We start from the raw sequence: 25,406 nt of genomic DNA on the forward strand, positions 1-25,406 counted from the left end.
TGTACAGTGTTTTTACGTACATCCTGAAGTTCATATACCATTAAAAGAAAAAGATTTTAGGTAACATAATAATTGTTTTTCAAATACCTATATATTTACGCTTATATATAAGATGGAATTCCCTAAACTGACAGATTATATAGATAACCTTACTCTTTTGAATACGCAGAGTATCCGTCGCACCAGTACGAATCCCGTGTACCATGAAGATTAATATTTCCTTATCAAAATAATACTAGAACTACGAAACGATCGTTTTAATTATTTTGAACTTTACTTAAATCATTTATGACCTATCAAGAAGAGTCGCATAATCAAAATTAAAAAATCTTTCGCTATTAACAAATCATATTACAACTTTATTAAAAATTAATATCTGTTTCAACATCTAGCGGTGTCAACTTTTAATAATTGACCAGTGTGCGAATGAGAAATAAAAACGGCTCAGAGATCTCCGATTCATTTATTGTTTGATAAAAGTGACGTTATCAAGTTTAATGATATTAGCCCAGGCGCGAAACACAAATATTAGTTTGCTCCTTTGTTTGATGCTTTATTTGCGACTGGTAGGTAGCCACAATGATCCTTAAACTATTCGTCCTTCTTTGGCTGTCACTCTGTGGTATCCAATCCGTTCCTGTGCTTAGCAGGAATGAAGCTACGTACGAGGAAACGGTATCAAAAATCAGAGAGCTGAGCTTAGGTTTGCCTGACGAGCGTGTTGGTAAGTACAATAGGTATAATTATTCTCATAGATAGATTTTGAAAAACGTAAAATAATTATATATTGGTATATTTTTGGCCTTTAAATTCTTGGAGCTTAAATTTTAGTAATAAATATATACGTTTAAAAATCAGTTAGTTTAGTCCTCAGGACAGTGAGACTACTAACTAATTAATAAATCCGATTAGCAGTGTCGTTAGAAAAAAATAAAAGTGATAAGAGACAGCAAATTGATTATGTTTGGTTTTTTAGGGGAAGCTGTAAGTAAATGGTCTGCGGAGTCAACAACTAACCCTGAGGAGCTAGGCTCTTACTTTGAAGGGGACATTCTAACTGTTCCCGAAGAACCTGGTAGAAATGGCATAAACGGATCTTATTTCAGATGGCATGATGGCGTAATCCCTTTCGTGATTGAAGAAACAGATTTTAGTACTTAAAAATGCTTTCAAGAGCGACGCTTAAATATTAATCCATTCTCATTCTAGACGAAACGGAAGTCCAGTCTATTTTGGCAGCCATAGCTGATTACCATTCTAAAACGTGTTTGAGGTTTGTGGAATATGATGGAAACCAGACAGACTACATCTCCATTCAAGGCGGAAACACAGGATGCTGGTCAGGGGTTGGAAGACTTGGTGGCAAGCAAACAGTCAATTTGCAGCCGCCTAATTGTATCCGGAGGGTAAGGTCCAAGTAAAGTCAATATCGATTTAATAAGTCGCACCCACCAACCGTTCCATTATTCAAGTTTGGAGTCATAATTCACGAGCTCATGCACACCGTTGGCTTTTACCATGAACAGTCGAGGATCGATAGGAACGATTATGTTACAATCAACTGGGAAAACGTTGATATAAGTAAATCAAAACATTTAATTTGGAACGACTTTCTCGATAACAAATTTTAAATAGCAAAATTTCATAACTTTTTGACAATGCCAAACTCCTATGCTTATGGAGTGGATTACGACTATGGCAGCGTGATGCACTACACTGAAAACTCATTTTCTAGCAATGGAAATAACACCATTGACACTAAGGTTTGTGAAAACCTCCATTCTAGGACTTGAAATGATGCTCCTGTTCCATATTTTAGCCTCCTGGAATACCAATAGGGCAGAGAGAGGGCTTCGGTATAATCGATCTTGAAAAAATCAACCTAATGTACAACTGCACCGTTCAATAATTTCAATGCTAGCCCAAAATAACCATAGATATTTCAATGCCTTCAATGAATCGGTTTTGAATGAATTTAACAATGATTTAGATTACTTGGTTATAAATTTTAGCTAGTGAAGTGATTTTGTACTTTTACGTTGATACCTTTGAAGATGATCAAAGCCATGATGTTTGATTTGTTTGCAATAAAGTTCATTTTGAGTTATATGTAGTATGATAAATCATTGAAAGATAGATCATTGAAAGGAAACCAATGATGTCATCTTTGATTAATTTATAAGAATTTCACGAGACAGATTACACTCTCATAGGAGGAGAAACTAAAATCACTCCATCACCACGGACGAACAGCATGGGAATGTTCCTTTTAGTTGTTTGGTACACTTCTTCATAAGTCTCTTCATCAATTTCAACAGTGGTAACTGTTTCCTCAACATCGCCGAGAACCATGTTCAGATGCTGGTCATAAGCCTAAATGATAATTTGCTTTACTTTAGTTATTCAATTAATGATAGAACATAATCATTAGGCAGTTTGAATAAAACATAAAAGTGTACATTCATATATTATAACATACATATGTACTAGAAAAACACTCGACAATTTAAATTCCAGTCCGAATTCAAAATTGCCAGCCCGTGATCAAGTTATGTAGTAAGATACAAATTAACGTGATATTGTATGTATGTATGTATGGTATGTGTACATATCGTTTTAAAGAAAATCATAAATTAAACATTGTTAAAAAGACCATTCTACCTATGCAATATTATAATCATAAGTATCATAGATACATATATGTAACGCAATATAAACTCACATGGATGCGACCCCTAAGTTCGCGTTCATTTCGCATTTTCACGTAAATCCTTTCGTCAAGACTCAATCGAATCAAGTCCAAGGGTTCCTTTACTGTGACTTGAGTAACCTAGAAATAGCATGGTACATAAAGCTGTTTTAATGGAAATGAGTTCATATAAATAATTAAGAATCATTACCGTGTCTCCGTCGTCTGCCATCCTTGCTTGTTTACAAACAATGCCAACAATTGAAGATCGCAGCAAAACCTTTTCGAACTTTTCAGCCGGCCGCAGAGTTTTGTTGTTGTTTGATTTTTGATTGGAAGATTGGAGGGTGGACTGCGACAAAGGCCGCGGCGGCAGATTTAAATAGCAGCTTAAAATCATGGCGTCGCCTGGGCCGAAGTCACCTGAACAGTCGGATAGAAGCAAGAAATATGATCGTCAAATCAGGTATCTTGGTCTAATTAAATTTTCCATTGAATATATATAATACCTATGCGATGGAACAGTATTGTATAATTTTATGAGTAACAAATCAGCTGCAAATTTAATGTGCAACTCCAACTTTCGTTGACAGCAGATTAGGTTGAATTTTTTAAAATTGGTTCAAAATTAATTTCAGATTATGGGGTGAACATGGCCAGTCAAGACTTGATTTTTGCCACGTTTGCCTGGTGAACGCTACAACCTTGGGCACCGAGATATTGAAGTCTCTTGTCCTGCCCGGCATTGGAGCCTTCACTATTGTTGATGGACACATGACAAGCGAAAAAGATGTCGAGGCGAAGTATTTTTATTTTCAACATACATAACTTTATAGGATAATGAAACGTTCTTTTGTCTTTTGATCAGCTTTTTTCTAGATCCAGACTCAGTCGGAAAATCTAGGGCAGAGATTGCCACTAAATTGCTGATGGAATTGAACAGTGACGTGCGGGGTGATTTTGTGGACGAGTCAGTGGAACAATTGCTCAACAACAGCCCTGATTTTTTTGACAACTTTACCGTGGTGTATGCTGTATCCCTTCCGGAGAGGTATGAATATCATTTGTTGGATTGCTAACATAAATTATTATAATATTTAATTTAGGACTCTGCTCCCCTTGTCCAAGAAACTGTGGAGTCAAGGCATCCCTTTGATTGTCTGTCGAAGTTTTGGTATGTTTGGAAGCATAAGAGTTCAAGTTCCTGAGCACGCTGTTGTTGAAACACACCCTGAGCACCCTTTGCCAGACCTGCGGCTAGACAAACCATTTCCTGCACTCATTGCCTTGGTTGATGCCATCAACTTGGGCAGCATGACTCTCAAGGATCATGCGCACATACCGTATGTTGTGCTTCTCTTCAAAGCGCTCCATGAATACAGAAAAAGACACCCTGGTAGCCACCCTTTGAAAAAAGCAGAAAAGGACGAGCTTAAGCAAATTCTAAAGGTAATAATTCTTTTATCAGACATAAAATTATTATAGTTACTGTCGAAATATTTTAGGATTTGAAACTGAGAGATGAAAATGGAGATCCCTTGGAAGAAGAGAATTTTGAGGAAGCGATTCGAGCTGTCAACGCAGAAATTCAACCCTCAAGAATCCCAAGCAATGTAACAGACATCCTGAATGATCCATGCTGCATCAATTTGACGTCAAAGGTGGAGCAGGAAAATTTTGCAATTGACCTTTTATATCAATTTGTAAACCATTTTAGAGCAATCCATTCTGGATTACAACAAGGGCCTTGAAAGACTTTGTCGAGGGGGAAGGAGGTGGACTGCTTCCAGTTAGAGGTTCTCTTCCGGATATGACTGCAGAAACTTCAAGATACATCTCTCTCCTCACTGCGTAAGTTCATAGAGGTCATTCTCATCAGAGGTCTCAGCCAGCCGCGCTAGCCAGCTATTTTTGGGTCATGCGGTCAGCCATCAGCTGCTGTGACTTTAGCTAAACTGCGCCAGCCAAGCCAGCCACTTGCCAAAAGTCGAAAAAAAGGTCTACAACCTTTCATGCCGTTAAGCATCATCAAACTCCACTTTAAAAAATTTTGTCAGCCGCCGCAAGGCAGACAGCCATCCGTCGCCTCAAAATTACGCAGCTCAGTGTTCTGTAATTTTAATTTGTTCTTGTCAAACTGGGTTTCCTTTCATAAACAGTCAAAACAAGTTAAATTGAAAACTTGTCTAAAACAGTATCCTGTGAATGTTAAAAATAATGTATTTTTCAAGTATACCTTAAAAAATAATCAATTATTGTAACGGTGTGTGCATTCTTTGCACTAATTTCCTAGGGATGGATGTCAATATTACTAATTAATTACAGATATCATGATCAGTCACAACGAGACGTTGAATCGGTCTTTAGAAGAGCTCAGCAGCTGCTTGTGGAGCTCAACTTGCCGCCAGACACAATTACTGAGAAGGATGTGAAACACTTCAGCAAGCATTCATATGATCTCCACGTCGTAAGAGGCCGCTCCATTGCAGACGAGGTTGATCCACGCACTGCTAACACCCAAGAAATAGGTTTGTGGACCAGTTGTTTTTATTGATTCTGTTGGTTACTTTGCATTTTCCACAGCCTCTCAGCTGGAAGACCCTGAGAGTCTGATGCCCCTGTATGTCATCATGAGAGGAATCGATCGCTTTTACACCGAACACAACATTTACCCTGGCAGTTTTGATGAGAGCTTGGAGCCTGATATTGTAGAATTGAAGGTTGTCATTGATAACTGTTAAACTGGGATTGTACTAATGATAAGGTTTTTTGTATCAGAGCATCGTGAACAAATTGCTGGCAGAACTGGGAATAAGCTCCATAGGAAAAGATGATCTAATACACGAATTTTGTCGTTACGGTGGCTCTGAACTTCACGCTGTCTCTGCATTCATCGGTAATAAGATCTCAACTGCTGACAATGGAATATTAATAAAATCTTAATCCTTAGGAGGTTGTGCCGCTCAAGAAGGCATCAAGTTCATCACATCCCAATATAAGCCAATCAACAACACCTTTATTTACGATGCCATGACTGCTCAGTCTTCAATTTACGTTTTGTAGTTTATTACACTTCTGGCGCTGGCTATTGCCTGGGGCAATAGAAATGAGGACCCATGAATGTTCCAAAATTGGAGCTAGGGTTATTGCAAATTAAATGTTTTGCACTTGACTTGTAAATATTCTTTTCACTTTCAATTTCAACCATTTTACCTGATAAAGCTTCCAGTTGAATAGCATAGCAGGAGTTTCTCACTCATTACATCTCAACTCAATCTTCATTAAAACACTAAAGGAATAAGCAAGTAAAATTCACAGTCTCCAAGTTCTTTGTTCCTAGATACAGTTTATTCATAAATTTAACACACACTTGCTCTCTGCCCACTAGTCACCGGGACTGTGAAATTTTAACCTGACAGCTGAGCATCAAGTCAAAGTGTCACAATCTAGGCAAAATGTGACATACAAATGTTAGCAGAAAATGGCTTTTCTCCAGCATTGTGGCGTAATAGCGGTCCAAATTAGTGGAAAAGGTAATAATATAAGGCATTTCTTTCTCCGGATTCAAATAAAGAAACTGAAATAGGCCGCTCTATAGCAAGAAGCAAAATCGATTCCCTTACATCAGCGTATACTGCAAAAGGAAAATTACAGGAGTTGTAGGCTAAAGCTTAGGGTGGGTGTATTTGTCTGTTAATATGGAGCGATTCGGATCGAAAGCCTGAGACCAAGGATGTTTGGTTTAGTTTTACTTTTCAGTTCAAAGCTCAGAGCCACTCATTCTTAAGAATTGATTCGTCAAGCTTACAACAAAACTCACGTGCATAGTAAGAAAAGTGGGGAAGCGCTCAAAAAAGGTTAGTCTTCAATACAAAGTTGGTTGAAATTCCTTTTCAAGGACGCTTCCACAAAATAAATAATAAAAACAATGAAAAGAGCGTAATTATTGATTACTTTATATATTCATGTAATAATAGTTAACAATTTACATAATCAATATGGTTCATATCAAATACACAAGCCAATTACAGTCCAGGATGAGTTGATTGGTTGCATAATTCACTTACTCCATTATGTACAGTGTTTTAACTTGCGTGCTAATTAAGTGGGGCCATTATTGTTCCAGTATCTACAACAGCACCCTTTCTCGCATTCTCAAAACTTAGGAGGCTTCTACATGAGTGGGGGAGTACTTAGAGCTTAAAACATGCACTACACAAGCTGGGGGCTCAAACCAATTAACAGTTTTGTTATCCAGAAGAGCTCCCAGAGAGGTGATTGCGCAACATCCATTTTTTAGCGTTAAAGAGCGATTGAGTAATTAATGCGAATGGCGGAAACCAGGCTTAATTTTAGGATAAACTTCCAAAAATTTGCGCAGCCAAAACTAAAGAATTTTTGTGTAAAATCAGCACTTTTATTGCCAACAGATATAACTCGTGAGACCTCTCTGGTCTGTTGAAAGCTCTGGGGACAATGGACAAAAGCAAGCAGGCCACTACCTTTAAAAAATTGTTGGGCCGGAAATCCGCGCTTGTTTTTAACAAGAATTCGTCTTGAGGACAAAACCGAATCAGTTGAAATATACAGCTGACTTTTGTACATACAAAAGAACCATTTTGGTACTTATGGTTTCAAAATCCTATGCAAGTTGTATTTTGTCTGGATAACAAATCAATCAGTAGCAGCAGCATTTAGGCAAACTGGATCGGAGCTTGTGGATTTGAGATGAGTGACAAGTGACGTATGGCTCAGAGCAGGAACTTTCCCAACAATATACCAAACAAAACCGCAAATATGCCCAGGATAAGGTAAACTCGGTTGTTCTCCATGTTTGCGAGTGTCTGCGCATTGGCGCTGCCGCCTCCAATCGCCGAGTCGCCTGACTGCTCCCGTGCCTCCCGAGTGGCCTTACGCAGTCGCAACACTTCCTCCTGGAAATTAAATCAAATTTCAGAAAAATAAAATTCAATGCAGGTCTGGTCAAAACTAAAAACCATAAGTTAAAACTTAGGAGAATGAATGACGTTTAAGGTTGCGTAATAAAGATTTTCAAATGAAATATTAATAACGCCTTGATGGAGTTTACCACGTTTCTGTTCCATGAAAACACATTTTGAAATTGAAATATTGAACGGGTTTATTTTCAACAATGTTTATTGAAAGGTTAATAATCTAATTAAAAACTATGATTTTGTCCCAGAAAATCAAAAATCGAGCAATGAAATCATTTTGATTTTAAAATATTACATAAATATTAAGCAATAATTCCAACTGTCAACATGTCAACAAACATAAAATCTTTTAATTTTTCCATACTATGGGTTAGGGAATTGTTTTACTAAAATTTAGTTAATTGTGTGGAACCAAACCCCATTTGAAGCGTATAGAGGAATGTGTTTAAGGCTTTGTACCTTCAGGGCAAGATTTTCTTGTCTAAGAGTGCTCTCCTCTTCCCTAAGTGTCTTAACCTCAGCAGCTGCACGAGCCAGCTCATTTTCAGCCTGAGTACCAACCTGATGGTTAATATCATCGATCTTTAATTAAAAGGAAATCAGAAGTGGTGTCAAAAGGCGAAACAACTATGAAGCTACAAGGTGTACTGTATGCAAAGTTGGCAGTCACGTGCCAATTTTGCAGCTGCAAATCTCCATGCAAATTGTCAAGTTATACTCACAGGCCAAGTGCATAAATTTGAAACTTGGTGGCTGATCAAAGAACAATCAAATCGAGGAAAGCTTTGCAATTTAAAAGAGTAAGAAATAGGACGAATTATTCATGCGCAGGAAGTTTGCAGCTGTGACAGTACCTTGATTGAGCTTTTTACGGAGCTAACCTTGTTGCTCTTGGTGACTTTCTTTTCCTGCACAGGCGCTTCTTTGACACAGTCTTGGTTTGCTGGAACTTCCGAGCCACTAGAAAACACGCATTTGAGTTTGGAATCCATCAGTTTGTCAGGTGTTATCTCCTTCCACTGAAAACACGATCATTTAATATGGCAAACAACTAAGTTTTTTCAGGCAAACTCACTAATTGGTCTGAATCGTAGTCACCATCAGGCGCAAACATTGTCTGCACCATGAACTTGTGCTTATAGTTCTCACTGCTTGGGAAATCACCCTGTTGAGGCTGTAAGCTTACTGAAATAAAATGAAAATAATTTATTACTTTGATGGTGCCACACTTAGTCAGAAATAAGAAACTTTCAAGGGGTCCTTGTAATTATTTGTTTATTCTTGTAATACTTGATCATAGGGTTTCAATTGTTGTTGTTTTGCTATTTACTGGCTTAATGATACACAGATAACAGGAAAGCTATCCATGCACATTTATTGCGTTTGAGATTGTCGGCCCTACGTGTGTAATATTTTGCGTTCCAGCCTAATGAGAGTGGATTCATAGAAATCTCTGATAAAAGAATATGGCAGAGCATTTTGTCAAATATATGTATTTCATCACAGAGATCTGTTGGGAAATGATAAGTACATAATATTATTACATAGTTGTATTATCGCTTTGAGTTAGGTATGATAAATATCTATTCTATTAGCCCGTATGGGTGTTGCTAGTTGAACTTTTCGTACCTGCTATCTCAACAGAGGACATGGGATCCAAAGTTCCAGAGTTGGGCCTTACACAGTACTGCTTGGGAGCTGTGGTTTTGATTTTATAGCACACCTTTTTCTCCGACGGGTTTTTCAGAGTTATGTACGAAGTGACTGCGCTGGTGAAGGGACCTGCAAAAAAACAAAATAATCAGCTTCTCACAGGCAATTTTGGTCGGACACCAAGAAATAGTATGATGACTTAATTAAAGCTGAATCACTGCCAACAGGCACCTTATCCAGCTGTCTGCGGGTTTAATTAGGCCACACTGATTAAAAACGCAGTCAGCCCCCCGGCCCACGGGACCGAGTTACACTGAACTCAGCGTGCCTGCCGTCAGAATGGACGCTTCAAACGATGGGGCGGGCCTGCGGGACTCTTGGACTCAACTACGGTGGGTGAAATCATCCGTTCGAGCACGAAAATACTCTCTCTCGGTGGCGGGCACGGGCAAAATCGGCCGCCGAATCTGATAATTACCTGTGAAGCGCAGCTCGTTCGACGGGTCGATTTGTAACACCTGCTCCGGCTTTTCCCCTTTGAACATGTTTGCCGATCGCTCGATCGCACCGCTCGACGCCGAATTCGACTTAAAATACAGACAATTTATTGGCAAACGCAAATGGCTTCGTCCCGGCCTGACTGTTGTTCGTTGTAGCTATCACGCATGCGCACCGTCTAGCGCCAGTCTCCAACATTACTCTCCTTGCTTTCGTGGTTGGCCAAGGTGGCAGTAAAGCAGTGTAATATTATATGACGTCATTTTTTGTCTTTTCTTGAGAGTCAAAACACAAGAAATCAGTGCATTTTAAATGATTCCAAATTAATATGTGTATAAAAATTTAATAAAAAGTATTAAGACATAATTGCAACCACATTCCAACTATATTTTTACTGCTTTTGAATATATTAATACCATAGAACATAAACAAAGGTTTTATTGAGCAATTTGTTTTTAAATTTCCCGCACAAAATTACTTTGCAAATTCAATGTGCAAACTAATATTGTCAGCCCGCAGATGTCATTGACCTTGCCAGTAATATTAGACATTTTCATTAAAACTCTTTTAAGATAAAAACAATTAAAACAATAGCAGCTTTTTGCGTAAAAATAGTAACTTAACTGATATGCAAGTTACTGACATGTTGGTAGAACTGTCCGCAGCTGAATTCAGTAAACTCCTAGAATTTGGGCCGAAATCTTGTTAAACAGACGTCAACATTTTTATTTTTCATCCAATTTCAACCCGGATTTTCGTCTAAACAGCTATAATATTGTATTTCTTCTGATGGGCATGGTAGTCTAATCCATCTGAACAACGATTAGAGGAAAATAGTACGTATAAAGTGCTGCAGAATGTGAAACATTTATGTCCCTATACCATAAATTGGGATGAATCATTTCCTTGCTTCCTCAAATTAATTTCGGGTTTGATTCTCATTTTACAAGCACGCTTTCTGAAGTCTTCAATTAATTTAACCCCATCATCGATTTCGTTAATCAATAGTACAAAAACGAATTGTTACTCTGCTGCGTCATTTGTTTACGTACAAACAGTTTTTTTCTGCCAAAAAATGATAAATAACCATGTGTTTAACTGTGCCATGTCGAATACATACCATGATACATAATATTATTTTGTTACTTTTCAAGCACACTTGTTAATAACAGTGGTTGTTTCTTGTTTCTCTTCTTACATAGCAAGCTACTCTGATACCGTAAATTATTTGCACTTATTCTGGTAGGCCCGAGTGCCAAAAACTTAAATTAAAGATTTTCAATTTTTTATTTTTAGGTGAAGTAACCTCACCTGCCCTCCTAAGGAGAAGTTAAGTAACATACCAGAGAAAGAAAAGTCATGGCGACTGGAAACACTTTGCAGGTAGGATGCAGACGTGCTTGTGTCGTTACAGTGGTTGCATAAATCCAATAATTTTGCAGAGAGCCATTGATCTGGTTACTCAAGCAACAGCAGAAGACAAAAAGAAGAACTATGCCGAAGCCCTTAGGCTCTATGAGCAAGGAGTAGAATTTTTCCTGCATGCCATCAAATGTAAGCTATAATTTAGTTAGCCTCGTCACAATTAGCTATTGGTTTTTGAACAGATGAGGTACAAGGTGAGAAGTCGAAAGACAGCTTGAGGCAAAAGTGTGTCCAGTACCTGGAGCGGGCTGAAAAACTTAAAAAGTACCTGGAGAGTGGTAAAAGCAAAAAGCCAGTTAAAGAAGGTGACTCAGGCGGAAAGTATGTTCTTGTTTTAATCTCAGCTTTCAGCGGGTTTAACTGTAGCGAATTCTAGGAAGAAAAGTGAAAGTGACAGCGATGAGGAGGACCCAGAGAAGAAAAAGATGCACTCCAAACTGGAAGGCGCTATTGTTGTGGAGAAGCCGCACATTAAATGGTCAGATGTTGCTGGACTCGAGGGAGCCAAAGAAGCTCTCAAGGAGGCAGTCATTTTGCCCATTAAATTCCCTCATCTCTTCACTGGCAAGAGGATTCCGTGGAAAGGAATTTTGTTGTTTGGGGTAATGCTTTAGCCTGTATGTGCGTGGCAATAATAATCTAATGTATCAACTTCAGCCCCCAGGTACAGGAAAATCTTACCTGGCCAAGGCTGTGGCAACCGAAGCCAACAACTCGACCTTCTTCTCCATTTCCTCTTCTGATCTGGTGAGCAAGTGGTTGGGCGAATCTGAAAAGTTGGTGAGGAGTCTTTTCGAAATGGCACGCGAGCACAAACCATCCATCGTCTTCATCGATGAAATCGACTCTCTCTGCTCGTCCCGCTCGGACAATGAATCTGAATCTGCCAGAAGGATCAAAACCGAATTCCTTGTTCAAATGCAAGGTAGTTTAATTCATTTTCCATTCAGCAAACTGAGCAAATGACGATAAAAATTATATCGGTCCTCTAACCATCTGGGTTTAATCGTAATGTTGCAGGCGTTGGGAGCAACAATGAAGGTATCTTGGTGCTGGGCGCCACAAACATACCCTGGGTGCTGGATGCAGCCATTAGGCGAAGATTTGAGAAGAGAATCTACATTCCTCTTCCTGAAGAGCACGCTCGCGCCATCATGTTCAAAATTAACATTGGCAACACACCGACCTCTCTCAATGATTCGGATCTCAAGATTTTGGCAGCTAAAACCGAGGGGTGAGTTGTTTTTCAATTCTATTTGTGTTTATTTCTCCAAGTCATATTATTTGACAAATACTTAAATGTCATGAAAATCTCATTAGAAGAAATTAGGTTTATGCTGCGGAAATACAGCCCATCTCTTATCGTCGCATTTGTAAAGAATGACACAGCCATTTTTGCCAACGGTAAAAGAGATTGGCCGTATTTCCGCGGCAGAAACTGTTAGGCATTTGTAGTTTTAGTGAACAACTCGTGAATAAAACAGTAGCAAAATGTACCACTAATTTAAACACAATTTTCTCCAGCATTTCTCCTGTTGCTTCTGAGTTGGAAACTTTAAACATCATGCAATGTGTCTGGCAATTTTGGCAAAGCTGCGCTCTTATTTTCATGACACCTAGGGTTGGATTTCACAACATATTTCTTTCTTTGATAAAAATCCGACTAATATTTTCATATATTGATGGCAAAAGCTAAGTTAATACTAGGCAACTTCTGTGGACCCGACAGATAAATTACAAACCATTCAATAGTACTATGGTCCGAAATGAATAAAAATAATGTATATCTCAGTTGTTCAGTTCATTAATACTATCTTATCATCCTGGTTAATATCATAAGAAATATTTGTGTACTCAAACCAACTGATATAGCAAAACATCAACAGAAATCTGTTTAGTTATTGTTACTTCATGCATTCCCCTACAGTTTTCTCAGCCTTTGTTTTGCCAAAATAGCTTCTGTACATATCTTTTGGAATGATCAGCAGTGTTAATAATCATTAAGTTTATTACTTGAAGTGTTGAAAACCCACCAGCAAGTTGCTATTTATATTTTCAGCACTGAGAATTGCCTATGTTTTCTTAATTTAATGCATATTGTTGAGTTTTATCTCTTAAACACATATCTAGGATTTTAACTAAACATAGTCTAGCCAATAAAATATTTTAGCTCACTTGAGACTCAATTTTTCTGGCATGTGTAGAACAAATAGGCATCACCTGTCTGAAAATTTAATTTACTCGAACATATGAGTGGACGTTAAAGTCGGTTAAAATGTCTTGTAGTGCTTCAAACAGTAGATATAAACGTAACTGATTGATATTTTTATAATTATACTTGTAAATAGTTCTCTGCTTGGCAATTGTATAATATATTCTAAGTTGAAACGTGGAAAGAGCTTTTTAATAATTTTGAATTGATTTATAATTGCGTGCAGGTACTCTGGAGCTGACATCAGCATCATTGTGAGAGACGCCCTGATGCAGCCCATCAGAAAAGTGCAGTGCGCGACACACTTCATGCGCTGCAGCGGACCTTCAAGGGCTGACCCTAATGTCATTGACCACGAATTACTCGCCCCTTGCTCACCTGGGGAACAAGGAGCAATCGAGATGACCTGGATGGACGTCCCTGGAGACAAACTTCTTGAGCCCGTCGTCAGCATGGTGAGTTGCCTTAACATCTTGGCTGACAGCCATGAAAAAACTATATTTGTTCTTTAGAATGACATGCTTCGTTCTCTGGCGGTCACAAAGCCCACTGTCAACGCTGACGACATGTTTAAGCTGGACAAATTCAAAGACGACTTTGGCCAGGAGGGATAGAGCACCTTCTTCTTTTGTCCACGCTGGAAAATCACACCACTGATTGTATAAAAGAATAATTTTTAAAGTTAACGCTAAATGTTGGAAGTGAATTAAGCTGCATAACATATGATACAGAAATGCTTACACGGTGATACATCTTAACAGCCTGGCTAAATCTATGTTTTTAACCTGTATTTTTGAGTGGCAAAGATAAGCTCCCTTGTCAGGTCTTGTGATGGATGAAAAATACTGTATGTTTCAGTCTATTCGCCTTCTTTTTTATTGTCGTATATATAAATTAGAATTTAGGCAAAATGTATTTGTTATTCAATCAGTATATAAATTAATTAAAACCACAATGCATCTGCATTCTCTACTAAAGGAAAATTTAATTAAAAATACGTAACATCCACATACGCTTCAGACAAACATGGGTTCTGAACTAAATAATTCCACTGTAAAGTGTCAAGTGGCAAAATACTTCTAAGTTTTCTCGGTTTGCCAAAGTGACACATTACATTCTTGTGTACCAGTAGTTGTTTTACCCTCACACAAGTTTCTGCACAATCACACAATAAATAAGTAACAATCAATCGACACTTGACCGACGATTGTTTGCTCACTTGACAGATGGAAAAACTCAAAACTGGGCAGTTCAAGGGAAATTAGGCAGGGGTGGAATCGAGTCTAGGCCCTCTTCAGCCACAGTACTGCCGTACTTTGGCCTGCAAGTGCATCCGCTTTCGACGAGAACGTAGTCTTGGCCCGTTAGGGTCACTGGGCCAAGGGGGATCACCAAGAAGAGGTACGGCACGTATGTTTGCGTGCATTCGCCTTGTATCACTGCACACTCCTTCGACCTGTGACAAATGCGAAACAAAAATTGAGATAAACAGGAGAAGAGATAACGTTGCAATAAAACGAATACTTTTGGAAAAATGCAGATCACTACTAGTTTTTTTTTCATTTTTCTCGTTTACAATAATGCAGAAGTGATTAGCCCTTCAGTTTGTTTTTTATTATTATTGTGTCGATACATTTAATTTGATATGAGGGTGGACAGAAAACTCTGGCGAAATTGAGGGCATAAGTTGCATTTTCAAACAAGAACTCTACACATAGCAGCAGAAATTTTTCACCACCTACATCAAATTTAGGATTATATCTTGGGGGACAAATCGACAAAACAATTTCTTGCGTTTTTTACTCAATAATTCGGTAAAAATCAACTGGTTAAAACCTAACTATAAAAAAAAACAATTGTGAAAAAATCTAGATGGTACGAAAACCCAACACCCTGACAATTAAGTAGAACATATGAATTGCTTCCAAAAGTGAAATTTTATCCCACCCTGGTCAATCACCCCAGCAAAAAAAGGATTTTCTTTTGTGGAAATTAATACTCACTCGCAAACTTCAAACACAACCTGCTGCAAGAGGTCTGGGAACTTCTGGACAATGGTGACTGGCTGCCCAGAGGTGAGCGACACGCCGTACATAGGCGCTGTGGTGTTGTATCTGGTTTTGCACAGCCTGCCAGGCATGTTGTACGCGCAAGCATCTTTACCTGCCGCAGTAGCCGGGCTTGTCGGGAACATTTTGCTGCTGCCCCTTCCTGCGCATTAAAATATTATAGCACCCCTATATGATTGCCTAAAATCAGCCTTTTTACCTGATCGTATCGACTCAACGGCGTTGTTTCCTTTGGAGATTTCATAGGCCTTCAACAAAGCTTTTCTTGTCACGAGGGGTTCCATAAGGGGAGTCGAGCCGAAGGTTCCGCGCCCAGTCCTCGACGAACCGGTCCAAAATCCATCTCCACCCCTCAATTTTCCAAACATTCTGGCGATTTGAGCACTGAAATCCCAATCGGTTGAGTTTAATATCAGTTTATAATATCCTGTTTGACCACATTTTTCATTCATATATGTATTTGCGAAATATTTGTGCGTGGAAGAGGAAGCCCCGCTAGCTTTAACGCGAGGAATTTGTTTTTATGTTACAGTACTTTTAAGGAACTTATAACTTGCCGCACAAGTGAACAGTTACTGCGCTTGTATATGTGATTAATAATTAACATACAAAACGCAATTCATTCTTAGTCAATAGTGTGTATTTGTTTATTCCTATAAAATGCATGTGCAACTGAAGAAGTGAGTAAATTGAATAAAAAAGGGAAAAATGCTGAGACTCGATTTACATATTATATAGCATTGTTTTGAGGGTCGTTTTAATGGGTTAGATTTATGGTTTGAAACTAAAAAATAACTGTCAATAATGAAAATACACTTTAAAAAATCTGATTAAGTCTTGTTCTGTCAGAAAATAATATCATTCTCAACTCTGATTCACAATTTATGACATGAAATCCATTTATATAATATATTGTCAAGAAAGAATGTTAATTATACCTTGGATAAGGGGAGCCCTTCGGCCCGATGCAGTCAGGAGAATCTGTGAGGGCATCCCCCCAAGTGTATTTTCCCTGCTGGCCGCCGAGGTTGCCGCTGCACAAGTTACTTCCTGATGCGCTCCACGCAACTCTGGCCAGACACGCCTGCAACAAAATTAAAATTTGCTTCAATCATGGGGGTATTATTACGATTATTAGTTGTATCTGGCCAATTTAGCATCACATACACCAAACGATAAAAAAGTTTTTCAATGATCTATGATTAAAATGATATATTAATTGCAATTATATAAAAAAGTTAAAACATCGCAAGTTAACAAATTGATGGCTCGCACAAAGCGTGTGTTTTTTTGGGGTTTGATATCGAATTTGAACAAATTTGTTGGGGCCTAATGCGGGAATTTGACTCCATCGCATTGCCGTTCCATTCAGGTTTGGGAGGAGTGCGACTTAGTCTCGCTTCTTGCTGGTTTGAACCGTTCCAGCAAGCGTGAATGAATTTTATCAACCTGAGAAAAAGAGATTGCTGTGACGAGCTGCTGTGTGAGTTCAAAAATGTTATTCTCTAATTTACAGGATATCAAATATGGCCTCATAGTGGTAAAGAACAGCAGAAAAGTAAGTGATCGGCGAAAGATAAATGCGAACAGTAAACTGCGATGAAAAAAATCTCCTTTAACATTGTAAAAATGCCATATTCCTAAGTTAACAGTATGACATAATTTTGATAGCTTTTAATGTGGGAATTGTTGCTCGTGTACAAAATTGCTGTGAAATATGGGCCACATAACTTCCTGGCTGACACACAAATTTGGCATCTTCTCTTTTGTTAAGTGCTGCGAGTGGCGTTCTCGCGCGCACATTGGATTTTGACAGAGGGCTCAGAGGTGCATGGAAATGAAACGAGAAGCACCGTTCGAGGACAAAAGCCACCGACTTTATTCTGTGCGGCATCACACAGTGATGCAGCTGACAATGAGGACCACTATGGGAAATTATAATTTCGGCAAGCGTGCATGCACATGACAGGCAGCACACAATAAATAAAACCGCCGCTGCGTTCGCACACTCGAGACTCGAGATACATCATTACCACTATGCTTAATGACTGCGGTGCGCATCGCAGAGGAACACAATGAGCGAATGACGAACACTGTAATTGATGTACGTAGCAAAACTATAATAAATTCTAGTTGAAGGTATACGCATGGCATATTATACAAAGAAAGAAACATGATAAATTTGAAAGTGCACAATTACAAGGGAAGACATTCTGAGCCACACTTAATAATACTCTGGGAAATTATCATAGCCTCCTTAATAAATCCATAAACTGTTATGTAATATTTTAAAATTTCCAGTTAGCGAGGGAAATGGCAGAAAATATATGATTTGTGTTGCTAAAATGTCTACTTTAAGTGCTTTAAAATGCGCTTTGATGAAAATGTTGAAAATATCAGGGAAATTATAATTTCCATTAATCGTTCAGATATTTATCTATCATTTTGAGAATACGCGACTATTATGGAGTAAAATTAAGTCAATTAAAAAACAGTTTTAAGTATTAGTTGATTTTTTAACAGTATTTCACCTAAATTGTCAAGTAAAAAGCAAAAAAAAAACTATGTGGGTATTATCTGTCTAAAAATATTTAAAGATAAAATAAATAAACAGGTGGGTTGAAATGACTTTAGATTCAAAGGTAATTTTATGGCGGACTTTACTTCTTTGGTATTATGCGTTCCTGATACAAGATGATTCTTTCAAATTCGCACTCTTAGTTTTGAGATAACCGGTAACCTCACAAGAGCGGTGCTAATAATACACGTCCGATAAGACAGACATTATAGAGAGATTTTGAAATCAAGCATATCACCTAAGTCACAACAATTTCGACTATGATTTTCCTTGTTGTCGTCACAGGGAAATTGCCAGCTTAGGGAATATTTGCAGCGCGATTCATCCGATTAGACGGGATATGCAGGAAAGAAAGTACTGCTGTTCGCCGGTGCTTTCTGCATTATTTGCTCCGTGTGCGAGAGGGCATCTCGCAGAAGAGAAGAGTGAGGTCATACCCGGCACGCAGACGGAGTGTGCATGTGTGTGATACAGAAATGAGAAAATCCAGGGCCGGCTCAAGAGCATAATCACTGCGAGAGCCGGTAACGGGACCTGCTCGGAAAGGTGCTGCCGGCTGCGGCTTCGGTCAATGATCTTCTTCTCATTCACCCACCCAAGCGATGGCCTGCCGCGAGGGCTGCACTTGCCAACTCGCCTCGCATTTTGTCAACCTAAGCCGCGCCCGAGGAGAAAAGCGAATTTCGCACGGCTCGCCACTGGGCCCGCAGCAAAAGTGAAAATAAAAGGCGCTCGGCAACTCGCTTTTCAAGAGCCGCCGCTGGCCACGATGGGCCGTTGATGTTGTGTGTGATTACGATTTGGGCTTTTTGTCACGTTTTTATCCGCCCGAAAGATATGTTTGAAGAATCGGTGTTATTGCTGGTTGCGGGTTCAGTTCTGCACTGTAATCAACGTGCCACCAAATCGCTTTTAGAGCCGTGAGAAAATCAATCTCGGAATAATATTACATGTGATGTGTTTCTATTGTGTGGTGTGTGCGCGCGAGCAGGTACTGATGTTGCCGCAGTTTAAGAGCCATTTATCGTTGGGGTAATTGACACTATGCGAGGTGCCGTTTTAAAGAAAATGCAAGTTGTGCGTGTAAGATTTAAAGGGTATTGGCAAACAAACGCGAGTGTTGACCCAACTGAACAAATACTTCCCTCGCACTTTGTGGAAATTTGCACCAGGTTTGCTGACCCGTCGCATTTCGCGAATAGTTGAAATTTCATTATTTCAAAAATCATTAAACAAGCTTTATTGCTGATTTTCTTTTTTTATTATTAAAATTTCATCTTTTTTTTTCTTTTTTGTATTCGTATTTTTATCTACATAAAAAACTGAAAAAACACCGTTTAAATAATTTTGGATTGCTTTACACGTGCTTTTATAAGTGCCGTGTTCACCGGCGGAACCAGCCAGCGAAATGATAATTGAATCTCAGGACTGATTTAATAAGTTATCCGCAGACGATGCATTTACACCTTGAGTGAAATTTGCAGCAGCTCATGGATACGCTCCATCAGCCCTTTTACCTACACGGAAAAGCGAGTGCGGCTAATTACGGTACTCGCAGAGATTAGTGAAAAAATGACACGTGCGTCGCTGCCGCAGGTTCCTCAGGCAAATCAAATCGTTGATTCTCTTCTCCGGCGCGGAGCCGTTTAACTGTGACGAATCAGTTATCGTCGCCGTCTTTGACGGGAAAATCGTGTTTTTGTGCTTGGGCGACGGCGACACACGAGCCCCGAAAAACGCGCGCTGCAAATTGCTGGACGGAGGTTTCTGATCTCTGGCATGATTTGTGGGAAGATTCTGTCTCCTCGCTGATTGATCTGATCGTTTCAAGGAATTTGCCATTATGGTAATTGTATAGCTGTAAACCGTTTTATTTGCCTCAATGGACTGGAATGAAAATATCGCGAGACATTTTATACTGAGAAATCTTTTCTCCGAAAATAGATCTGTGCCAAAAAAGTGCAACAAAATAAAGCGGAGCTAAATCTTTTTGAATTGAGTAGAAAAAGTCATGATCCGTTAATTTCATTTGAATTTGTACAATTCAAGTAATTGATTCCACACTCGATCCACTCAAACAGCAGTGACTCCGCAATTTCCGCTTTGGGCTGCATTGTTTCTTTGTATGAACATCGGCATATTTTTTGCCGAGCAATAACTTATAGTACATATACGCCCATGTGCGTTTGGCTGCACACACGCGATCAAAGCTTGGCTGGAATAAGCGAGAAAATCTATTTCCATGCCCAGCATGCACAACAGTTAGCCATTCAGCTCTTGCGGTTGGATTCTTTTTTCTGATCACCGCAGCAAACACGCGGAAATGAAAAAAGTAATAATTTAATTCAGGTGCCAAAACGCAATTATACGCTATAAATATGTTTCGATCTAAAAGGATGTGCACGCCTTGTAGTTTTTCAGACAACTAATTGGGATGGACATGCAAAAGAACCGTAATTTGACCTGCAGGAGGGAATTGCATTTTTATTTTTTTTTTACAGAAATTCACGATTAATTTAATTTTTGTGCTTACTATAAATTAATTGAAAATTTCCAACGGAAAATAAAATACAATTTTTTGGGACCGGAAAATTATTATTCGACACACTGCATTTTATATAAAATAATTTTCTAAAATAAAATATGATCAAACTTCAATGAAGATATGATGAATGTTTAAAGTAGTGGCAAATTTTGCTATTATTATGCTCAAGATTTTCAGCGGGTTGCTCGCTAACACTACAAAATGCCTTATTTCTCTGAATGTGAATGAAGATGTTTGTAAAAATAAAAACGAAATGAATTGAATTGAAAGAGATTTTCTCTCTTTCAAATATACTGCAGTGAATATGCTCGTAGGTGCAAAATGAAGGTCACAGAAATTTATTTTCTTCATTAGAATTCACCAAAGAGCCCCGCCACCAGCAATTTCGCACCATGAATTTTTCAATACTTTCTCTGGTGGGCGTGCTAGCATTCTCATTTTCTTGAACTTGGCCATCAGACGGAACTGGATGACTCACCTACGCACGCAAAGGTGAGGCTTCGAAACTGTTCTTTCACTGAAAGCGCTCATAGATTCACTGCTGGTAGCGCGGATTTTGCTTTTCATCAGCCAACCATCGCCGACAACTGACAAAAGCTCACTTTAAAGCGTCATTGAGGTTCTTGTTAAACATCACAATGAATCCTTTTCAGCTTCAGTTGACAGCTTGATTTTCTTCTCACTATTTTGGAATGTGTCAATGGCTTATCAAATTTCAATAAATGGATATTTTAAAAGTACATATAATTGTAAATTTGTAGTGGAACCCAATTTGGTTAAAAATGCTTATAAAACTACATAAAAGTGACACTTCCTGTGTAATTTGAAACTTTTCAAAATAGAATAACCTTATTTTTATTGTTTTTTAATTAAGATATAAAAATGTAATCCTAATTTTTGGGGCAATGACATTTGCATAGCCAGAAAGGGCACAGACCGACAAGACTAAGTCTTGGTCTGTTTTAATTTTCATACTGTATGATATATTTTATATATTTGAAAGCTTTTTGAGGGTTTGTAATTTGAGCCAACGTGAATATTTAATTAACTTGAAAAGTGATAGCTGGAAATTTTTTAATTGCATCTCAAAACTGTCCAGTGAAAAATGATTGAGGTTAAATACTAAATCTTTAAATTTAAGAGTTTAAAAAAGGAAAGGAAGAGAATTACTCGCTAAAATTTTAGCATTCGTTTAAGCGTCTCCCCAAATGTTCCCATGCACTTTTCACACGACGTGATTCACGTTGAGTGTCGGAATTGGCATCTGAGGAGCACTATTGTGCACGAGAGTAAATCCTTTCCCGAATAATGCCATTAAAAGGAGCAGAAAAGCACCGAAGCCTTTATATTTCCTCTGTCCTGACAGACACAATGACTCTCGCCTTTTGGTGTTAATCGCAGAATGCACATTGTGATCTCTTCGTTATACTCGCGAAATAGGGAACTGGAAACTGGATCATCTTATTCAAGTTTTTCATTCTTGAGAGGGAAAGAAAATTTTGCTGCTCGTCTTTTGAAAAGAACGCGTTTTGTGCGGCTTTGGTGATTAATTGTACACTCTACTTTTTTACTTTGTTCTTGGACATGCCAAATTAAACATATAGGAAACCTGAAATACATAGCAGCTGTCACAGTATATTTCAGGCAAAACAGCGGTTGGTTCTGTGCTAATTATTACAAGAATGAATTCTATGATTGACCAACTAAGAAATAGTTTTACCGCTGCAAGCTTTACAACCTGCTATTAAGTTCTTGATGATCTCGATCTCTTAAAGAACCATTTTTTCTCGTGGAGGTAAATTAGTTTATATCGATAATATATATAGAAACAATTCCGTCAACAGAATTGCTTTGTTTTAGATTTATGCTTGTCTTAAAACCGAAATTAGAAAAAAAATAATAAATTTATGCAACGTATAATATGCTACTGATGGCTTTCTTGAGGGTGAGTAAGGGAAATAAATTATAATTTTTTTTTCAAATGGATGGAGATTTTTCAGAGTTAAATATTTAGATCTTTGAACCTCAATGGTTGGCAAATAAGCAAGATTACAACAGAAAATTAACCGTTGAATTTGTTGTGTACATCTACAGGCAACTCTTTCAAAGTCATACTAAGTTATTATATTCTTGTCCATTGCAAAATGATCGGCGTCATCTCATTCTCGCGCGTGTCAAAACTCAGCGTTTGTGTTTGGATGCGATCGAGTTCCTTTTTCCTAATGACACACAAAGACAGCTGTCGCATAAATTAGTCGGCGCAAGTAGCGCACTGCCGATCATCAGCAATTGTGTGTGCGAGCGAGCGGCCGGCGCATTTATTCGCTGCGAGTCTCTTTCTTTATTTCTTCCGCCGTGGCACACATTTATTTAGGCATGCAGTGCTAATTAGCCGACGTGGTCGCAATGACCGCACTGTTTGTTTTGCGCTAAGAAAACGCTTTATATTCGCGCTCAGCTAACTGCTCTTGGCTCTCTACGATTAGCCCTCTTTCGATTTACGCGTTTGCTTCAGCGAAATATTCAAAGTGTAGTCGCCCTTCTCCCAATAGTAAGTCTCTTTTGAGAAGAAGGACCAACAGAAATTCTATCATTTCAATTTGCGCTTAGAAATTACATGAGCAATGTGAATCAGTAAGAAACCTAGCTAGCATGAAACAAGCTTTCTGGTTGTTGTATCAGCAGTTTTTAGGGCTAATCGAAGAAAAATACATATATAATCTGGAAATACTCTCAAGACAAAAATATAGACGGAAAATAAATAGCTTGGTTTAAAAATGAATAAATGCTCCATATTTAGCATTGAAATATTTAAAATCACTGGCTTTCTTCCATTCCCAAGTGGCACAGTTATTAATTTAAAAATATAATGGAATAAATTATTCATGAATTTAGCGAGAGTTAACTCACTTATCCTAATGTGCACTAACTCACTGTAGGTGAAATGGTAAATTAATTATTTGTTCAAACCCAAAATGAGCATGGAAATGCTTATCTACTCTCAATTTCACCGGAGGAATACATGCACTCCAACTACTGTTGTGTAAACGAACATATACCCGCATTTAAGGAATTTTAAGTTTGCAGACTATGCTGACGCGCAGAAAGAATTAATGTGCCGCATAAACTATGGTCATGCTCGAATTATGGAGGTGCGAGCTTATTTCTTTTGTCTAAAATCTCAAACAGATGTCAGCCTGAAGGTCAACAATCTTCCCTGAAAGAGCCGCGAGGGCTCATAAATACATAGAATGCGCGCGCCTGGCTCGTTGGTCGCTATGGAAGCAGCAATTTATATCTGAGATGTGACTTGGCCGCGTGTTTGCGTCAGACGAGAGGAACACAGACTGACCACTTTGTGACGGAGAGGTGAACTTGATAAGTGTTCCTGCGAGTCACGAAATATCTCATAAAACAGAACGGCCACAACAAGCGATACTATAAAATGCTCAAACTGTTTGGCGTTGGATCGACGACCCTTTATTGCCTCAACGTTAAATCGCAAAAAAATCACAGAGAGTATAGAATGCGTTTACTGATGATTTTTAAAAAAACATAACTCGCAAGCTATTTAAATTTTTAAAGTTCCTTTTCTTACTTAAGTTGTTAATATGCTTAAAAATTTTCAAACAAACTATTGAAAAAATAAAATAATTAATTAACGTTATTAATATGCTATAATTTGAATAAAATTAAATTTGCTTATTGGACGACACAGTGCAATGTGTCACCTAAATATCGAACTAAAATAATTTAATTGATTTAAAAAAAAAATGGAAAACTTACGAGTAGGAAAAACGTCCCGATCGCCGATCTCTTGAGTGCCTCCATTGCAGACAAAAGTGCTGGTGTTTCTAGCCGGAGGAAGTAAAGGGCATGCCGGGTGCACCTGAGGAGAGCGCGTGGCAGACTGGCCCCTGCTTGCCAGCTCGTTCTTCGGCAGGCTTGGTCTTTGGTTCGCTTCTCAGGCGCGCAGCCCCGCTACCTCTCGCCAGGTACTGTTATCCCCAAACACACACACACACACACACACTCGCGGCCTCAGATATATCGCGAGCTCTCTTATGCATGAATTCGTATTAAAATAATTTTTTCTCTTCCTTTTGCGCACATCGCTCTTGCGAAGAATCAACGCAGTCATCGCGCTTTCCGATCCTGGCATTTAGCTAAAGGGTCAATTTTAAGATATTTTTGTTCGTGCATCATTCTTCTTGATATACCGCATTTTCTTTCTAATGTGATTTTGAACAACAAATTATCATCGTTATTTTAATACTTGAAATTGTAATTTTATGTTAATTACCTCTAGCTTAAAATAATTCGTCAGAGTTGATTTGATATAATGTAAGATGAATGTATTGCAAAATAATTGAGATTTTTAAAAAATCCTCATTATCAGAGAGGTGGTTAAATAATTCAGTGGTGTTCATTAATAAATCTTCACCGGGGACTTATGTGATCCTGTTCGCAGGAGACACTAAAACATGAATAACCGTCGGTTTAGCAATGGTGGCAAAAATCGACTGTGTGGCCTGCTGTGCGTTGCAGACGAAGAAGACCTGAACGATTTGAGCTGCGGACTCTATAATGTATACACAGAAATAAAACCTAACACATAACATTATAGAACATTTCCTACATTTTTTTTTAAATTTTAAACACCTGTACTCCAAGGCATTGTTTTGCAGTTTTTAATGAAGAACCAATTTATTTAAATCTTCTTTTTGCAATCATTTATAATTGGAATTCATAAAATTGCGAAAACCGATATCCGTTTCAGCG

At 38.4% G+C, this 25,406-nt stretch overlaps 6 protein-coding genes across 9 annotated transcripts; 3 read left to right on the plus strand and 3 right to left on the minus strand.

Annotated features, from left to right (window-relative positions):
- The first annotated feature begins 532 nt into the window (after positions 1-532).
- LOC135938679 (zinc metalloproteinase nas-13-like) lies at positions 533-2,107 on the plus strand. The gene is made up of 6 exons (XM_065482518.1): positions 533-724; positions 977-1,153; positions 1,210-1,406; positions 1,473-1,581; positions 1,636-1,763; positions 1,820-2,107. The coding sequence occupies exons 1-6, from the start codon at positions 580-582 to the stop codon at positions 1,907-1,909; spliced, it is 846 nt and encodes a 281-aa protein (XP_065338590.1). The 5' UTR covers positions 533-579; the 3' UTR covers positions 1,910-2,107.
- Positions 2,108-2,161: 54 nt separating this feature from the next.
- Positions 2,162-3,040, minus strand: LSm3 (U6 snRNA-associated Sm-like protein LSm3). Its single transcript, XM_065482524.1, has 3 exons — positions 2,901-3,040; positions 2,723-2,830; positions 2,162-2,373 (listed from the first exon to the last, which is right to left on the minus strand). Exons 1-3 carry the CDS (start codon positions 2,919-2,921, stop codon positions 2,200-2,202), a joined length of 303 nt encoding a protein of 100 aa, XP_065338596.1. The 5' UTR covers positions 2,922-3,040; the 3' UTR covers positions 2,162-2,199.
- APP-BP1 (Nedd8-activating enzyme E1 regulatory subunit APP-BP1) lies at positions 3,005-5,869 on the plus strand. Its single transcript, XM_065482516.1, has 10 exons — positions 3,005-3,155; positions 3,328-3,492; positions 3,558-3,740; positions 3,796-4,138; positions 4,195-4,350; positions 4,407-4,540; positions 5,015-5,217; positions 5,273-5,409; positions 5,468-5,585; positions 5,640-5,869. The coding sequence occupies exons 1-10, from the start codon at positions 3,088-3,090 to the stop codon at positions 5,750-5,752; spliced, it is 1,620 nt and encodes a 539-aa protein (XP_065338588.1). The 5' UTR covers positions 3,005-3,087; the 3' UTR covers positions 5,753-5,869.
- Positions 5,870-6,009: 140 nt separating this feature from the next.
- Positions 6,010-9,984, minus strand: LOC135938680 (vesicle-associated membrane protein-associated protein A-like). Of its 4 annotated transcripts, none has more exons than XM_065482520.1 (6): positions 9,776-9,984; positions 9,274-9,426; positions 8,720-8,829; positions 8,499-8,663; positions 8,104-8,205; positions 6,010-7,623 (listed from the first exon to the last, which is right to left on the minus strand). In XM_065482520.1, the coding sequence occupies exons 1-6, from the start codon at positions 9,840-9,842 to the stop codon at positions 7,441-7,443; spliced, it is 780 nt and encodes a 259-aa protein (XP_065338592.1). In that variant the 5' UTR covers positions 9,843-9,984; the 3' UTR covers positions 6,010-7,440. The 4 variants fall into 4 exon arrangements, with proteins under 4 accessions (XP_065338592.1, XP_065338594.1, XP_065338593.1 ...); XM_065482522.1 differs by having other exon boundaries at positions 8,526-8,663; positions 9,776-9,982; XM_065482521.1 differs by having other exon boundaries at positions 8,104-8,226; positions 8,526-8,663; positions 9,776-9,981.
- Positions 9,985-10,460: 476 nt separating this feature from the next.
- Positions 10,461-14,387, plus strand: Vps4 (vacuolar protein sorting 4). Its single transcript, XM_065483528.1, has 9 exons — positions 10,461-10,631; positions 11,092-11,178; positions 11,238-11,349; positions 11,403-11,541; positions 11,597-11,822; positions 11,878-12,145; positions 12,241-12,454; positions 13,659-13,887; positions 13,945-14,387. Exons 2-9 carry the CDS (start codon positions 11,155-11,157, stop codon positions 14,044-14,046), a joined length of 1,314 nt encoding a protein of 437 aa, XP_065339600.1. The 5' UTR covers positions 10,461-10,631; positions 11,092-11,154; the 3' UTR covers positions 14,047-14,387.
- A 6-nt stretch (positions 14,388-14,393) lies between these two features.
- On the minus strand, positions 14,394-24,570 carry LOC135939250 (uncharacterized). The gene is made up of 5 exons (XM_065483530.1): positions 24,411-24,570; positions 16,440-16,585; positions 15,701-15,885; positions 15,436-15,643; positions 14,394-14,888 (listed from the first exon to the last, which is right to left on the minus strand). Exons 1-5 carry the CDS (start codon positions 24,453-24,455, stop codon positions 14,684-14,686), a joined length of 789 nt encoding a protein of 262 aa, XP_065339602.1. The 5' UTR covers positions 24,456-24,570; the 3' UTR covers positions 14,394-14,683.
- Between the last annotated feature and the right edge of the window lie 836 nt (positions 24,571-25,406).

This window comes from Cloeon dipterum, chromosome 3 (genome assembly GCF_949628265.1).
Source record: "Cloeon dipterum chromosome 3, ieCloDipt1.1, whole genome shotgun sequence".
In the NCBI taxonomy this organism is placed as follows: domain Eukaryota; kingdom Metazoa; phylum Arthropoda; class Insecta; order Ephemeroptera; family Baetidae; genus Cloeon; species Cloeon dipterum.

Bases quoted from the DNA above. Each gene is read 5' to 3' on its own strand.
- LOC135938679 (XM_065482518.1), top strand. From the start codon at position 580: ATGATCCTTAAACTATTCGTCCTTCTTTGGCTGTCACTCTGTGGTATC. The intron at 1,154-1,209 runs GTACTTAAAAAT...TTCTCATTCTAG, and splicing joins GATTGAAGAAACAGATTTTA to ACGAAACGGAAGTCCAGTCT. The intron at 1,764-1,819 runs GTTTGTGAAAAC...TCCATATTTTAG, and splicing joins ATAACACCATTGACACTAAG to CCTCCTGGAATACCAATAGG.
- LSm3 (XM_065482524.1), bottom strand. From the start codon at position 2,921: ATGGCAGACGACGGAGACACG. The intron at 2,831-2,900 runs GTAATGATTCTT...TGCTATTTCTAG, and splicing joins TGGCAGACGACGGAGACACG to GTTACTCAAGTCACAGTAAA. The intron at 2,374-2,722 runs GTGAGTTTATAT...ATTATCATTTAG, and splicing joins AACTTAGGGGTCGCATCCAT to GCTTATGACCAGCATCTGAA.
- APP-BP1 (XM_065482516.1), top strand. From the start codon at position 3,088: ATGGCGTCGCCTGGGCCGAAGTCACCTGAACAGTCGGATAGAAGCAAG. The intron at 3,741-3,795 runs GTATGAATATCA...TATTTAATTTAG, and splicing joins GCTGTATCCCTTCCGGAGAG to GACTCTGCTCCCCTTGTCCA. The intron at 4,541-5,014 runs GTAAGTTCATAG...AATTAATTACAG, and splicing joins TACATCTCTCTCCTCACTGC to ATATCATGATCAGTCACAAC.
- LOC135938680 (XM_065482520.1), bottom strand. From the start codon at position 9,842: ATGTTCAAAGGGGAAAAGCCGGAGCAGGTGTTACAAATCGACCCGTCG. The intron at 8,830-9,273 runs GTACGAAAAGTT...ATTTTATTTCAG, and splicing joins GTCCTCTGTTGAGATAGCAG to TAAGCTTACAGCCTCAACAG. The intron at 7,624-8,103 runs GTACAAAGCCTT...TTTAATTTCCAG, and splicing joins AAGAAAATCTTGCCCTGAAG to GAGGAAGTGTTGCGACTGCG.
- Vps4 (XM_065483528.1), top strand. From the start codon at position 11,155: ATGGCGACTGGAAACACTTTGCAG. The intron at 11,179-11,237 runs GTAGGATGCAGA...ATAATTTTGCAG, and splicing joins CGACTGGAAACACTTTGCAG to AGAGCCATTGATCTGGTTAC. The intron at 11,350-11,402 runs GTAAGCTATAAT...GTTTTTGAACAG, and splicing joins TTTCCTGCATGCCATCAAAT to ATGAGGTACAAGGTGAGAAG.
- LOC135939250 (XM_065483530.1), bottom strand. From the start codon at position 24,455: ATGGAGGCACTCAAGAGATCGGCGATCGGGACGTTTTTCCTACTC. The intron at 15,886-16,439 runs GTATAATTAACA...TTGGGATTTCAG, and splicing joins AAGGGCTCCCCTTATCCAAG to TGCTCAAATCGCCAGAATGT. The intron at 15,644-15,700 runs GTAAAAAGGCTG...TTTAATGCGCAG, and splicing joins CGTTGAGTCGATACGATCAG to GAAGGGGCAGCAGCAAAATG.